The 16,717-nt window shown below is 38.0% G+C and overlaps 1 protein-coding gene across 9 annotated transcripts in view; it reads left to right on the forward strand.

Annotated features, from left to right (window-relative positions):
* tns1b (tensin 1b) overlaps positions 1 to 13,784 on the forward strand; it is a 188,047-nt gene extending 174,263 nt beyond the window's left edge. For 7 of the 9 annotated variants that reach the window (XM_042494936.1, XM_042494935.1, XM_042494932.1 and 4 more), the window contains 12 exons: positions 1,063 to 1,243; positions 2,353 to 3,377; positions 4,218 to 4,304; positions 6,671 to 6,799; positions 6,974 to 7,072; positions 7,978 to 8,055; positions 8,816 to 8,884; positions 9,074 to 9,100; positions 9,543 to 9,711; positions 10,439 to 10,507; positions 10,741 to 10,770; positions 11,985 to 13,784. In XM_042494936.1, the coding sequence (XP_042350870.1) occupies positions 1,063 to 1,243; positions 2,353 to 3,377; positions 4,218 to 4,304; positions 6,671 to 6,799; positions 6,974 to 7,072; positions 7,978 to 8,055; positions 8,816 to 8,884; positions 9,074 to 9,100; positions 9,543 to 9,711; positions 10,439 to 10,507; positions 10,741 to 10,770; positions 11,985 to 12,123 (2,102 nt within the window). In that variant the 3' untranslated portion in view covers positions 12,124 to 13,784. The remainder of the gene's footprint in view (positions 1 to 1,062; positions 1,244 to 2,352; positions 3,378 to 4,217; positions 4,305 to 6,670; positions 6,800 to 6,973; positions 7,073 to 7,977; positions 8,056 to 8,815; positions 8,885 to 9,073; positions 9,101 to 9,542; positions 9,712 to 10,438; positions 10,508 to 10,740; positions 10,771 to 11,984) is intronic. The other 2 variants (XM_042494934.1, XM_042494940.1) reach the window with 1 other exon arrangement.
* The last annotated feature ends 2,933 nt before the right edge of the window (positions 13,785 to 16,717 follow it).

Consider the following 16,717-nt stretch of genomic DNA (forward strand, 5'->3'; position numbering starts at 1 on the left):
ACACACATAAACAAAAAAGATTTGTTCATGACTTGGAAACACCAATAACTTTCGAAAAGATGATTGTGAATTGTCTTTATTTGTCTGTGTGTGTGTGTGTGTATTTTCAGATCTGTTTTATATTTGCAAATTATCTTTGTGAATTTACAAATCTCTTATTGAATTTGTAGAAGTTGTTTTATAGCATTTCCATATCACGCATTTACACAGAGATTGTCGACGTGTTAACACAAATTATAATGAGACAGATCCATTTCCATGTTTGTGTGTTTGCATATAAGTTTTAGATTTGCAAAATATGTATTTTTAATTTACTTTTTTGGTATTTATGGACGTTTTTTTTTTAATAGTTACAGATTACACAATTACACATTGATTATTGATCTGTTCACACAAATAATATTGGCACAAATGTATCTCTCTGTCATTTATTTTAAAACCCTTACCAGCCAGTGTACCAACACAACAAGCTTGTCAACCTTTACTTTTTTTTCAAAATACACTCTCTTCGTGCTGCGACTGAGGGCTTAATGGGAACCCTTAACCACTCATAATACTCCTCATGAACTGTGTTCTTTTGACAGTCCCTGTCACACACACCAAATCATATTGGTATAGTACAGAAAAAACATCCTTGCTGTACCTCTGTTCCTTTACATTATTCTGTTTCTCTGGATTATCTCCACTGATGCTCCACAGATGATGAGAGCAGTGAGGGTGAGGAAGGTAAGAGTGCTGCTAGAATGCCACAGATCATCATCGACATATGACGTTTTAGTCTCCTCCTCCCCATTTTTCTCTACCTCAGTAGTCCACCTGCATATCATGTGTGGCAAATCCATTTCCGTTTTCATTTATTGTCTAGAAAAGTCACAGCCACTGTCACGGCAGCATACACATCATAATATTTTCATCTTGTGCCACTCTGTTTTCACAGTTTTCTTTCATTTTTTAGGCGTAATATCACTGCTACACAATTCCAATGCTACAAATATAGACAGAAAAAAGCCGAAGTGAAGTAAATTCGTGGCTCACAGACAACGTTTTTTCTCTGTCACACAGCACCAAGAAGCTATGTAGAGTCTGTGGCGAGGTCTGCAGCGACAGGTGGAGAGCAGCCCGCATCCCCTCGGAGCCTCAGCCCACCCGGGGAGACTACAGTCCAGCAGAGAAGTCCAAGTCCTTCGTCCCACACACTGAACCCTCCTTTGTCCAGCAGCAGCCCCATCCAGAGCTCACAGGGGTGAGACAAATACATAATGCTTTTTCAGTTTTTGGTCCGAGGCCAGATTTTAGTCCAGAAATGAGTGATTGCGTTTAAAGAAAAAAGTTTGCCTCGACTGACAAAAGCAGTAATGTAACACAGTAGCTGCTAATCTACCACTGCCTCATTCAGTTAGTTTGTTTTTGTCACTTTGTGACTTAGCCTTTTAAATACCAATAATCATAACTCCTGTATTTAGCTATGTAATTTATGTTATGTTTTTCTAATGGAGTCTGGCTTTTAGGAGAGCAGTTTAACAGCTGCAGTTCTCCATTGGAAATTGCTGTTTTATGACAAGTTAAAGCCGTAAAAATACTCTTAAATTATAATACACTTAATTTGATGATAACTTTTATAGATGGGACTTATTTTAGGTAGCCTAACACTGGTTTTCCACCAACTCCTTTCCCATTGCCAGTAGACCAGAGCTGTGTACACGGCCAGTGAAAATGAAAGCGGTTACTTCTTTTTTATATCTTTTACTTATTCTACCTCTCTGTCCAACTTGGTGCTGACTAATTTCAGAAATCAGAAATACTTTATTGATCGCGGGGGGAAATTGTGGATTGTTACAGTATCTCTGATGCCAGCATAGAGAATTAAATAAAGTAAAAATAAGTACCAGCACAAGTATATGAAAATATAAAATAGAAGTAGAAATACAGATATAGTTACACTTAGCACCAGTATGTAACAATTCTAAAAAATAAAAGTATGTATAATATGCAGGGTATGTAAAGTGTAAAAATATAAATGTAAAGAAATACAGTAATAGACAATTAGCAATAGTGTGTGAATATTTCAGTTCTAAGATGGATAATGGAATGATATTTAATGTGTGTAAAACTTTAGCTGATTAATAAATGTTTCCAATTTTATTATCATAACGTGCATTTCATCACAATGGGGCGATTAGTGTAAATATTTTTTTTACCGTTGAATTTTGCATCTTGTTTATACTATTTACTTACTAAACTTTATTTATCTTGTACATACCTTGCTTTGATATCCCTTTGCTACTGTAATAATGCAAATTTGTCCCCGTTGTGCGACTAAAAAAGGATTGTCTTTTCTTGATTCTCCTACAGGGATCACCCCTTACCAGAGAGCAGCATTAGCACTCCGTCCCAACCCACTACTGATTCGGGCTTCCGCTCCCAGGCTACAGAGAGTACCTACCCCACCCCCACCCCCTCATATCAAGCCCTGAATACACCCACTTCTTCCTACCTAGACTCCAGCTCTCCAACCTCTTCCTACCTTGGCACTACTACTCCTACACTGTCCTACCTTGGCCCAAACACCCACCTGGGGAGTTCTGCGGCCTCAGATCCCAGCCCGCCCACCTCAGAACCCTCCCAGACGACGCTCAGACACGGCAGTCCCCTCGCACAGCACCGGACCAACATCCTCGGCTCCACATACAACCCCCTCCTCCAGCAGCGCTCTGGTGTTAATCAGGACGGGGGCCAGCCGTTATCTCCAGCTGATGGCTTTGACGTGGCGGGTCTCGGTGGCAGTCCCATCCTTGGTCGTCGTCCGTCTCAGGGAGCTCAGAGCAGCCCAGTCCTCAGCAGACAGGCCTCTTTGGGACAGGGGTCACAGCAGAGCCCAGTCCTCAGCAGGCAGCCGTCCCTGGGTCAGCCCATGCAGAGCAGCCCGGTGCTCAGCCGACAGCCATGTGTCACAAACACGCAAGGAAGTCCAGTTTTGGGCCGACACCCATCTGTATCGCAGGTTTCCCAGAGAAGCCCCAGTCTGGACCGCCACCCCATGCACAGCGGGTACACAACACCAGATGAGAGACACGGGAACCTGTCAAGACAGAGCAGCTCCTCAGGCTACCAGGGACCTCCCACTCCGTCCTTCCCCATCTCTCCTGCTGGCTTTCAAGATGGGGGGATGATGGGTGTAGGGTTCCGGCAGGGCAGCCCAGCTCCAGGTTTCCAGCCCCAGCTGCCAGAGAAGAGGCGCATGTCGAGTGGTGACAGACCAAACGGAGCACTGTCCTATGGCACCCTCAATGGAAAGATAATGTCCCCGATGAGTGGAGGAGGAGGCACTCCCAGCTACTTTCACACCCTCTCTGACTTCTCCAGGTTCAATATGCCCGGTGAGCACACACATTAACCTGGAGGGACATTAACCCTTTAATATCACACACACTTGTATCGCTCTGTGCACAAAATGCACTTTTCAAAATCAAGCTTTCTGAAAAATATTATACATTAATATGTTTTCTACTTTCATTGAGTTTATTTTTTTAACCGGCATCAGTCCCACTCATAAATATCAAATATTCATTAATTTTCAGAATTTTAACCCTTTAAATGCCAGGTTTTTATAATGATGCCGCTATGTTTTTAGATGGAAAAAAAACACAAAAAAATGAATTATTTTCAATATACTACATACAAAGTAGATTTAGTAGATATTTTTTTATTATTATCACAGCCTGGGATATATCAGTGCAATATTGATTGTGACAGAGCACCGAGTGGAAATAGCATGTATTTTCCCCATTTGCAAAATATAGAAAAAATGCCATCATCAGGTGGTGAACAGTAAAAATGACAAATTCCAAGGTAAAAGCCCAGAATGACACCCAGAAATAATGCAGTGCATGCTTTTAAGCTTTGATGGCTGTGGGATGAAAAATTGCAGTTTGAATGGGTTACAATGGTGCATTTTTTGCAATTAACAGTATGAATGTAACAATTTTGTTTACACTGTGTGTTTTAGACTTATTGTAGGAGATGAGCTGGAAAATCCAAGATACACTATGTTGACAAAGTGTATGCCATATGCATGACCATAGCCAACATTATCAAAAAATGAAGAATGAAATGCACGTAAAATGTGCCAAACACTTCCTAAGGGTTAAAATCGGATGTTTTTCTCTGTTTGTTCCTCTCTCTCCCTTTCTGTGACATTCTGTTGTTTTTTGTTGCAGATGGAAGTCCTGAGAGCAGACTGAATGTCAAGTTTGTCCAAGACACGTCCAAGTTCTGGTACAAGCCAGAAATTTCCAGGGAGCAAGGTAAGACGCAGAAAGACTGTTCCCTGAAGTGACCTTTATTAAAAAAATATGGAGAAAAAAAGGGCAACGAGTCTTTTGGTTAGAAATGTTTCCCAATTTTTACAATTCACAATTTGTATGAAATTGGTCGATTTAGCAAAAAAGGCTTGGAAAAAACTATATTTATAATTATATTTATCAGGATAACTTATTTAAAATCATGTTAAAGAATAATTATATATTTTTAAGGTCTTTTTTTTCTATATTTTTTTTCCAGGTCTTTTTTTCGTTTTAAATGTTAGGTAATCTAATACGTTTTACTAATTTCTTGCTAGTTTTTTTGGTCATTTCTTGTTGCTCATTGTTTTCTTCCCATGTTCTTGGAAGAAATTCAGCCAATTTGCTCACGCTTAATTAAATTAAATTCAATTTTTTTCTAGTGTGGGACATAAATCCTCCGCACCAGACTCACCAATTACCACAAACAAACCATACAGCAAAGCAATATTGTGATATACACACAATAATTACATAAAATTGCACAAATAATGACAAATCAGCTGTAACATTATACAAAATATCCTTGACCTGAATTTATCCAGTCTATTTTTAAGAGTTAACTGAAGGAGCCCACACTACGTCCCAGGTTTCAATGGGTTAATTAAATATTTATTCAAGTGGGTGTTGGAACTTTTGGTTGGGGAAATTGAACTTTAATGCTTTCGTCAAACTTAAAGGCATGATTTTAAATTTCACACAAACAAGCAACAACATCAGTTTTCATGAGAATACACACATGCACATACAGGTATGTACAAATCTGTGTTTGCGTGCGTGCGTGTGTGTGTGTGTGTGTGTCTGTGTGTGTCTGTGTGTGTGTGTGTGTGTGTGTGTGTTTGGTTGTGAGATCAGTGGCCGTTCCATCTGCATTTGCTCATGGCCAGTATTGGATTGTATCACGTTAAATACAAGCACATGTTCAACAGCAATGACATCACACACACACACACACACACAAACACACACACACAGTTTATACTTAGTGCCACGCACTCCCAGAAGAAAAGCCGCACCACATGTGAAGAATTAGGGAACATCTGCATGTGTTGCTCATCTCATCCATCTTCCTTCCTTAAACTATCACATGTGGACAGGCGGAGCTGTTGAACTTAATAGTGAAGTAATTGATCTGAAGCGCCTCTCCCTGAACAATGATGTGTCTTACACAAAGTGTCATGTTAGAGGTTGTAGTTTTAATGAAATACAGACTGACAGATTTTTTTTTAAACAAAGGGTTGGGACTTGGCTCACACCTTTGCTCTTTGTCGTTCTTTTAACTTTTTACTACCTTTTTCCTTTACCTCAACCCTTAAAGAGCTGACTTTCCCTTACTTCCAAAGCATGTTTCCCAAATTTAATCAGTATAGTATGACAGGCTTTTCATTGTCCCCACACTGCAAATCAAGACACATGAACTTGGGTTTGAGGAGCTGGAGTGCTTGTTCATGGACACATTGACACCTGTTCTGTACATTTACTACCACCTGACAAAATAACCTTTTTATTTTTCCCTCTATTTCAATTGCCAACCGTTGGCGTGTCCATACTTTTCTTATTAGGGTGGCCCAAGTGGGGCACTTTTGCACGGGTGGAATAAATTACGAGTGCTGCTGCGAGCACATGTGTCGGCATAGCTTTAATTTACCATTTTTGTATCCGATATTCCTATCTACTGTCGAGTTTCTGTCAGGTTTTAGCCTCAGTGCCTGCTGAACTCGAGCCGGCAAAGATAACCACAGAGGAAGCAGAACTCAACTCCAGCTCCACTCATTTCAACTCAATTTATTGAATATTAAATGATGATTGTTGAAGTACGAGTGATAGGTTGAAAACCTTTTTACATTTCTGTTTATAATTTAGTCCTACCAATCACAACACAACACAGCGACCCCACACAAATATTTATATAAACCTTTATTTAATCAGGTAAGTCCCATTGAGACCTATGTAAAATAACACTTCTATACTTTATTTAAAAAAATGTTCCCGCGAAAGTAAATAGTACAATAACAAAATTAAAAGTGTCGAAAAATTAGAATAAAAAAAGCCTGTCTGAACAAACATGCAAACAGTTGTATCACTTTATTTGTGTGTAAAATTAGTCCGGCTTAGACACTACTGTGGCACATTGCTGCCTCTCAGGTTTAAGACTGAATTGCAACTATAAATGAAACTTCAGTTTACTCGTCAAACACTTTAAACTGACTGAGCAGATAGCCAATCAGTCGGGGGTGGCACGTGAAGTGGCCAATCAAGATTTCCCTGTCGCCAGCACTCCTTTGCTCTGAATGATAACCTGTAATAACTGAATGTCTGCTTTGTTACAGCTATCAGTCTGCTGAGAGAGAGGGAGCCCGGAGCCTTTGTTATCCGGGACAGTCACTCGTTCAGGGGGGCGTACGGCTTGGCCATGAAGGTGGCCTCTCCTCCACCCTCAGTGCATCAGAACAAGAAAGGTAGGAGACAGGATGCTGCTGCACATGAATGAGTAACTGTTTACTCGAGTGCTCTTCTTTCACCATGTTTTGTTCTTCACTCAGGGTGGGGACAGAATTAAAGCTAATATCTTAATACCAAAGATATGAGGTGATGTCTCTGTGCTAATCAGCTGTGTGTGACCGTGTCTTTAGCTGCAGGTGACATCACCAACGAGCTGGTGAGGCACTTTCTGATTGAGAGCAGCCCTAAAGGAGTGAAGCTGAAGGGTTGTCCCAACGAGCCTTACTTTGGTCAGTGAGAGCCTGAACACACACTCACGTGCACGCTGACAGCAAGCCGTAAAGAGTTTGGAGAAGTCAAACACTCCTCGCTGTGTGTCACAGATCTGCTGTCCTTTCCCAGTTCTCTAACATGTAATCCTCAGTAATTATAGTATTGACTGCAGTGATCTAACTTGTGTTCTCCCTACTAATTACACTTTAATGCCGTATGACGTGTGTGTGTTTGCGTGCACGCACTAAGATGCCGTTCACAAGCTATTTGACCTTTTTGAAACCTCAGCAAGTTGTTGTGATTTCTTTCAAAAACATGGGGGGAAAAAAGCAATGACCAACTTTGCAACCAGTGTCCCACATATTGCAAGAAATTATTAAAAGGTGACTAGAAAATCAACCCACAATGAGTTTTTAAAAAAAAAAAAAGAGAGGAGGATTATTAGAAAACTATTCAAAAAAAAGAGAAAATGTCCAGAAATCTATATTTGTATTTATCATAATTTTAGATTTAAAATTATGTTATAGAAATATATAATTAAATATAAAATACTTTTTTTACTTCATTTTTTTAGGTCATTTTCTTGTTTGTTTTTGTTTATACTTTTTTTTCCAGTTACTTTCAGGTAATTTTCTTGTAACTTTTTATCTAGTTGTTTTGCTCATTTTTGGGCCATGTTTTGTGAGGTTGGTTGTTGCTTTCTTCCCCATGTTATTGAAATCTGTCCAACCTAAAAAGGAAGAAGTGTGTGTGAAGTGTTTTTTTTAGTCACTTGGAAATTTTAAAAGGGGAAGTGCGTCAATTTTACAGTCTAAGTCTCTTTACATTGCATGAGAAGTGTTTCTGCAAATATGAAAAAAAGATATGAAGCATTTTTTGGCTCCAGTGCTGTTTCTGACTGTGTCCTGTGTGTGTTTGACAGGCTGTCTGTCTGCCTTGGTGTACCAACATGCCATCACGCCACTGGCCCTACCCTGCAAACTACTTATCCCTGCCACAGGTCTGTGGATCCAAACTGTGTTCCTTATGTATTTTGAAGGGATTCTTCATTTTTTTAGTGAGTTTTGATCACAGTATGTTAGCATAATTTCTACAGTCACAAGCTGTATTGAAACTAAAACAAGTATTAAACAAGTTTAATACAAATTAAATTTTCAAATTAAATTTCATTCTAGTGTTTTAATGTCAACACTAAAAATTTAAAAGAAACAAAACATGATTTTTTTCTTTGCATTTTTTTACAATTTCCTTGTGGCAATATTAGCAAAAATCTCTTTTTATTATATTTATTTATTTATTTTTTAACAGACTCCATATTTAAGATAAGAATCTACCAAACACCAAAAAAAAAAAAAAAAAAAAATCAAAATTACAAACCATGTAATAATAATAATTATTATTATTATTATATTGATTTGAAAATCCACCACACAGAGCCCACGTCTCTGGTGTGATTTATTTATTTATTTTTTCATTTTTTTTTTGTTTTTACTAAATTCCTGTAGGAGGCAAACTGAAAAGACAGCGGAATCTAGTGGATTTTCTTTTTTGCATAACAAACCTTAACTGAGTGGTTGAGATGACTCAGTCAGAGCAAGTTAAATGCTTTTTTTATTGAGATATAGTGACTCAAAATGTGCGCTACCAAACGATGAGCAGAATGTTTAAAATCATACTGCAGGAGCCCTCAGTGTGACTAAATAAAAACTAAACTCTTTGCCAAAATTAGTAAAGTGCTCTCTTTTGTGTTTTTAATGTAGATCTCCTCGAAGAAGGACCAGAAGTCTCTGCACCAAATCCACTGGCTGAGAGGCTGAAACAAGGAGCAGGTAAAACAAACTCACTTCCAGTCACAATCTTTGTTAAAAGCAGTCCTGTTATGTGACGCTCTCAGTTTTTAACACTCAAATACAGCCAACTCAGTTCTGAGATTCTGGGACATTATTGTCCATGTTATTAATGTGTCCTGAGTCATCGGATTTACTTATTCTGACAACATGACGTCCTTGTTATCCCAGTGCAGAGGGCCCCTGCTGATTCCCATGGTAAACCCTGTGCACTTTTATTTGGAAACCTACATCTGGAATGTGCATCCTTTATGTTTGTTGTTTGTCTGCGTTTGTTTAACCTGCACATATAAAGAGATATAATTAATGGACCTGTGTAACAGAATTCCTTGAAATAATCTTAGATTTCATCTGTTAACATTAGTGTCCCGCTTCTTGTCCCTAACTAGCAGTATGTTTCATGTGGAATGATTTGAATGGATTTGTTCTTAAAACAGTTTGAGCGCAGCTTTATTCCTATCAGCATGTTCTCTAGTGAGAGGGAATCAATACGTTTGCATGAAACAGGTCAAAGCAGGCAGGATTTGTTTTTGGAATAAATGCATTTTTTTAATAGTTTTGTCCTCAGAGACTGGCAGTTTCATTGTGTCCATTGTTTGAAATTTTAGTTGTCTGATTAGGACTTCTGCTCTCTTCCCAGCATGCAATGTGCTCTACATCAACTCAGTGGAGATGGAGTCCCTGACGGGCCCTCAGGCTGTTGCTAAGGCCATATCTGAGACACTGGCTGCCACTTCTCCAGCTACTGCCACCATTGTGCACTTCAAGGTGTCTTCACAAGGCATCACGCTGACCGACAACCAGAGGAAGTAAGTCCTGATACCGCCTGTCCACTGTTCAACAACCATTTGAAATGTTTGCGCGAAGCCTCAATGTAAACATTTACATGACGTGGGGAGACTTTGTCTCAACATGAGCCACTTTCCAGCTGGCAATTTTTGGTTCTAGTGCTTTAGTAATGTTTTCAGTGGCAAGTTTTCTTTTAGTTCTCAGAATGTTCTTCTTAAAGTTAGAGTAACATTCTCTTTGTTACATTACTTTTTCAATTTAAAAATCTCACACCTCAATAACATCTTCTGAATATTGCTTTGAAAACGTTCTTCCGTTGTTCTCACGTTATATTGTAGGAATGTTTTATAAAAGAACATTCTATGATCAGTCACCTCTCAACATCACCAAAACATCCTCAGAATGATGTAGTCAAAACGTTGCATCTTAGTCAGAGTTTAACCTCATAGGGACATTATTTGAAATGATAAACATCCCTAAAGCCATTTTTGAACATTAGATAAAAATATTTTCTTTAAAACATTATTGCAACTTGGAGGTAACTTTAGCCAATGTTGTGGGAACGTTCACTGCTAGTTGGGTTCACAAAATCAGGCCAAACATGATTGTTGTGACAGGATTGTCACCTCCAGATCCAAACGTATTCAGGCTTGCTGTAATCATGTGGTCATCCACACACTGCACAGTTTCACCATGTTTAAACTGTATTTTGGTGTTTCTGTAATCTCTACTTTGCTGCTTTTATAGGCTTTTCTTCCGACGCCACTATCCTACCAACACTGTCACGTTCTGCGACACTGACCCTCAGGACAGGAAGTGAGTATGGAGAAATGTAATTGATTTCTTAAAATGCCATTAGTGGTTTGTTGAAGACTGCTCAGATGCTAAATTACTAGTATTTTTATCATAATTTCTGTTGTTATTGACTGTATGGGTTCTGTTGTTAACTCCTGTGATGCTTCTTAGGAAATTTCAAAATATATCACAAAGTCCACAATTCATTAGTATGTCTCAAAATAATGACACGAACTTCCTTCAAATCTTTACAGGTGGAACAAACCTGAGGGAGGCACAGCCAAGTAAGTCAACATCTTTTGATGACAGTGCTACTGTCCATCTCATATTTGTACAGAAACAATGAAACAGAAACTTAAGCATCGCATCGAGGTTTTGTACAGCTAGAATGTAGGTAAGCAGAATCGCTGTGCCTTTTTGGTCTCATGCAACTTAAAAAGCGACTTCACCTGATGTTTCATCATGGACTGACTACTGTCAATCAGTGTCAACTGGACACACACAGCCAGTGTGTGTATGTGTGTGTGTATGAGCAGCCAAGTATATTAAGGGAACAGCACAGGGAACCTGCCCCCTATCACTAAGCATCGCCCTCGAACGCCACAAGCCAATCACATTTCATGTATCTACACAATGTACTTGGACATCCTGAAAAGTATCAAAAATTTAGATTTTTCTGCTATTTTATTCAAACTTATGCAGTTATAACTTGGTCAAATGATGTGCATGGAGTAAATGCAACACTGACATGAGGTATCCTGAGAGGCTAGAGGATGGAGTGTATTTTATCCCATTCCCTAAAGCTCACATAGACAGAGCAAAGTGTCTCCTTTGGATTAAGACACAGTCAGCTCAGTGTAAAGAAGATAAACAAGGGTGTCTACATTTGTTTTGAGGTAAGGCAACATATTGTTAGCAAAATCTGCTGCAAAGTCACAGATACATATAACCTCATACTTTATGTCGGTGACATCGTGTATAACGTCACCTTGCAGCAAACTTTGCGAGGTAACTTTAACTTTAGCTTAAATTAGCTAATAGCTGCTAATTTTATGGCCAACTTAAGCTTCGTAACATTAGCTCATATGTCATCTGTTGTTAAATAAGTAACATCTGTACCCAAAAGTTCCAGGCAAATTTGACCTATTTCAACTAATTAAAGTTACAAAGTTAAGTGTCATCTTACCACTTATCATTTCAGCACAAATGTTCAGTTCAAGCCATTGCTGATATTTCATTTTAAAGCCATTATCTGCTGATACCAGTGAAGTGCCGATGTTATCAGGAGTTCCTTATTGTTTTACAAACAGATGCAATTTTAACAGATTTCAAATACATGAAAAATGATAATAGCAGACCATTTAACTTGAATATAAAGTACTGTGAGTCTTAATCTCACTTTTTTGAGCTTGTCTATTGATTTTGATTCCACAGTAGACACAGTCCAATGTATAAACTTGGCAGCTTTGAAAAATGAATGTCTAACTTTGTTATTCAGGCTGTTTGGGTTCGTGGCGCGTAAGCAGGGAAGCACAACGGACAACGTCAGCCACCTCTTTGCTGAGATGGACCCTGACCAGCCTGCCAGCGCCATTGTCAACTTTGTCTCCAAGATGATATCCTCGCAGAAACGATGAGAGCCGTCAGCAAACCCTGGCGCTTTTTTAAAAATGCCTTTGGTTATTTTCTTTCTTTTTAACCACAGACACTTCCTTTCTGTTTTGGACAATTTAGCATTTGGTTTTACGCGTCACCTTATTTTTTATTTTCCTGCTCTTTTACATTTTGCGTGTGTGTCTGTGTATGAAAGAGAAGCGAGACAGAGTGTGTGGTGTAATTGTGCGCGTGTGTGCGGCTCGCATGCATGTGCTTTTCTTCTTGGACGGACTCTAGAATGGACCAGAGGAAGTGCAGGATGGGGGCGTGGCTGTGTGTGACAATAGGACGGGAGGTGATTTGGATCTCCCTGGCAGGGTAACGCATGAACAGGAAGAGGGAATGACGTTGTGTGTGCAAATGTTATTTTTTAAGCAATTGTTTCATTTTGTAATTTTTTTTTTAAAAGAAGAAGTCAAGTTGTGCGATGTAAAAGTGGATTGTAAATCTATCAGGCTTTTGACTGGTCAACCAAAGATTTTAAAAAAGTAGTCAGGGCGTGTATAGTGTGCCACTGTCGGAGGGTCGGAGTATTCTTTTGTAAAACAAATATGGCTGCTTAATCAAAAAATACTGAACTGTTTCTTTCTGTATGTACTGATACTGTAGGTCAACTCTGCAACGTTGCCATTTTGCAAACAGAGTTTCCGGACTTTGTTGCAGATGGTGAGGTCTTTGTAAATATTCTAGATTGCTTTATGAGTAGGACTGTTATAGATGACATTTGGTGCCTGACTTTCTTTTGTAATGCAGAGCTTTTTAAGAAAAAGAAGAACATAAACTCTTTCAGGCTGTCTTAAATATGCAAATAGCCAAACTTGGACATAAGGTTGTTCTCCAAAATGCCATCGGTCCTTCCCTGTTTGATGTAGTAGTGTCGCTAAAGATGCTGCAGGTGTTAGTCCTCTCAAGTGCAGCTAGAGTCTGAGGATATACAACAGTTTTCATGTGTATTTACGGTATCAAGGTGACCACACAAAAGCATCAGCAAAACCCCTTTTCCACTGTATAAAAATGCCACTAACACCCCCTATACTGTCAAATCTGACAAGTTGATTTCACTCAACAACAAAAAAAGTCTCAGAAAGTGATTTAAAAAATGTAAGTAATTATAACTATTAATCTTAATTTGTGTTGACATTAATGTAATTGCAAAGTTTACTAAATTTTTTGTCGTATTTAGTCAATTGTGTGAAGTTGTTGCAGCTTAAATATGGTAAATTTAATTAAATCAATCTTTCCGAGATTTAGCAAATTCAGTAAACCAGGTTTACTTTTATATGTCTGCTGGTTGCAAACTAGTTAGTCATATTTGTATATTCTTAAACATGCTAACAGAACAAAAATTGCAAATCTCCAAACTTCATCATTGGCAACAATCTCTTTGTCATGATCAAGTTTAGTCAAACTAACTTTATTTACTTAAGTTGCTTACACTTAGAAAGAGCAAGGTAATTTCAATTGTCATTTTTAAGTTGCAACAACTTTACAAAATTCAGGAAATACAGCTAAATTTTTCATAAACTTAACAATTAGATATTAAGTAAACACTAATTAAGATTAATTCCTATATTTAGTTTATTTTTTTAAGGCAACCAGTTTCCAAGATCATTTTTTAAGAAAGATCAACTTGTCAGATTTTACAATTCAACATCAGGCCTTTTAATGTAATGGTAAAGCTTACAATCGGCATTCACACTTGCATCAAATGACTCTGCAGTGGTCACGAGTATGATTGATACTGATAGAAACACAATGGCAGGGTGAACATGCATATTTTAGCCCCTTAACCTGCAAGAAGAAATGAAGTGCTAACACATAATACCGTCCGTCTCCGCCCAAGCAGTGCTCAAACGCCGATCCAAATTAGTCAGCACTGAGTTTGAAAGAGAGACTGAGGAAGTAAGTGATATTTACATAGAAGTACCGCGTACTAAGCTGTTTTGTGGCCTGTCCGTGAAACACTAAAACAACCCCTTCACACACAGAAAGCCATACTAGTCTGCTGCAGAGCCTTGTGCACAGCTCTGGTCTACTCGCAATGGGAAAAGAGCCGAAACCTTGTTTTAGCAGGTTTACCCATAATGAAAGTAAAAAGCTTTCACAGGCTAATTTTGATGGAAAGGAGGTATATCAGACTCACTGAAATTGCATTCACAAAGTCTCTTAAGGAGGATAAGGTCCACATCTGCCATTGTTCTCTGTTCAGTCTGCGCAGCACATAGCCACACTATTTCATTCATTTTAAGGGCCTTAACTTGTTTTGTGAGGACGATTCTTGTAGAAAAGTGTCGTCCTGCTACACTGCTCTTCTGTGTCCAAAGTTTCCGTCGATAGAAAGAAGCTCTTTGCGTCAGCCGGCCAAAACTGTTAACACTCACACCCTACCCAAAAGTAAGCTATTCATATAAATATACATATATAGATATATATAAAAACTTCCAAACAGTGACTTAAGATATTTATTTTTTTTGCTTTGTTGCTCTATGTTATCTTGTATTATAAAGTATACATCAAGATTACTGAAAGCGATAAGATTGCTTTTTATTTTGGCTAAAGTGCATTGACATATATAAAGGTGTAAAGTGTGTGCATTTCAAACTGTTGTTTTTGAATGTTTTTTTTTTGTTGTTTTTTTCAAAGCATTACTGCCTTTTGTTAACATTCTTGTTTTCTTGGGGAGGCTTTTTTTTTGTTAAGAGGAGGGAAAATATTTTGTATGAAAGATTGCTGTTACTAATGTCCAAATTGGAGTTTTCCTAAAGTGAAGCCAACACATTTGTTATATTAATTTAAACCTGCCTAGAAGATACAGTGTCCAAGTTTAGCACTTAAATGTTAAAGTATTATCAGTGTGTTTCTATTTTTCAAAAGAGAAGATGTGGACATCATCACACCCATTTCATGTCAGAACTGCTGGTGTGGAGGCAGACTTGGTAGTTCCTGTAGTTCCACAGCACCTCGACGTGGCTCTGGAGCTCGGTCATGGAAAACTAGTCAGTTCAGTCAGTGGCTGCTGCCCTCATGAGGTGACGAAAGATCATTACAAAAGGAACGACTTTTATTCTAACAGTGTTTTAGCTGTGATTATGGCACGTCAAAGGGGAAATGTTTAATTTGATCACTGAGAAAATGAATTTTAATGTTGTTTCACATGCTAATTTTCTTAGCAAATGAGTTTTTCATTTTAAAATCCCATTGAAGGATTGAGTAGATTATGACTCCCTCCTTTATGCCTGATGCTCTAGGATCAGTTGGCAGCATGATATAAACTAATTAAGTAAGGGTTAGCTAGGCAGCCTACATTCTGACTTAAATGTACTTCTTCACAAATAAGATAAGAAAATACAGCACTTACAGGGCTTTTATATCTGACTAGAATGTTCCATTATTTATTAGCAAGAGCCTGCATGCTCAAGTCGTTACCTTAACGCTGCTGACTGTAGTCTGTACACAGTATTCTCAAGTCTTACTCAAGCCAGCCCTAGAACGATGCCCATAGATAGTTATCACGTGACGAATGTGTCTTGACTTGGCTTACAAGACAGAAGAATTTATATTTTTGCCTACAAAATGCTTGTTGAGAAAAGAGGACGTCCTCGACTTCATACTGAATGTTCGCCATTTGTTTGCCAAGATGGAAACTCCAGTGGCCTCAGCCCACTTTGACAGATCAGTCTGGACTGTAGAATGTGTGTGAATGAGCTACTATGCCTGTATAGAGCTTTGTCATTTTTGGGTTTGCTACATTGTATGGCCTTTACTATTTCTGATGGAAGAAAAAAACACATTAAAAAGCAGTACAAATCAAAATTAATATGATGTTTTTCTTTTTGTCTGATGGTCCTTTTCAATATTCTGTTGCACTAAGTGGGAATTTTAAAGTTTAAGCCTTTGCTTTGTGTATCAGGATTCTACTTCATCTTAAGTCAGTTCTGAAGATTTTTACAAGAAAATGTTTTTTCATTTTTTTCAACATTCCATAAGATGGCCTTTTTTTCAACTACTAAGTCTTTTATGACAACCCATAATATGACTTTTTTTCTCATTTTTTGACATGCTGTGCTATACCTTCTTTCAGTTAAAAGAAAATACTATTCCATGACATGTTTGATTGGCCATGCTTATAATATGACTTATATGTGCTTTACTATTACATTTTTCAATATGCTAGACTATGACTTTTTTCGATATGCTATACTATGACTACTTTAACATGCTATGATTTTTTTATGCAATGCTATACAACATTTTTTTTCCTGACATGCTATACTACTGCTTTTTTGGAAAGGCTTGACTATGACTTTTTTGACATGCTCTACTATGACTTTTTTTTCAACATGCTATACTATAATTCTTTTTTTTTTTGTCATGCTATGCAACTTACATATATACACACATTGGTAATCAGCTGCATGAATTTCTGATGTAATATTTTTTTAGTGTGAGCTGTATCATGATTATCATAACTATTATTTTTAATGGGTTTACGATATCTTGGAAAACAGCATTTTCCCATGCATTTACAATAATGCATAATGTTATTATAATGTTAGAAATAACCTTCAGAATTCA

The sequence above is a fragment of the Plectropomus leopardus genome, chromosome 10 (assembly GCF_008729295.1).
Source record: "Plectropomus leopardus isolate mb chromosome 10, YSFRI_Pleo_2.0, whole genome shotgun sequence".
Lineage (NCBI taxonomy): Eukaryota > Metazoa > Chordata > Actinopteri > Perciformes > Serranidae > Plectropomus > Plectropomus leopardus.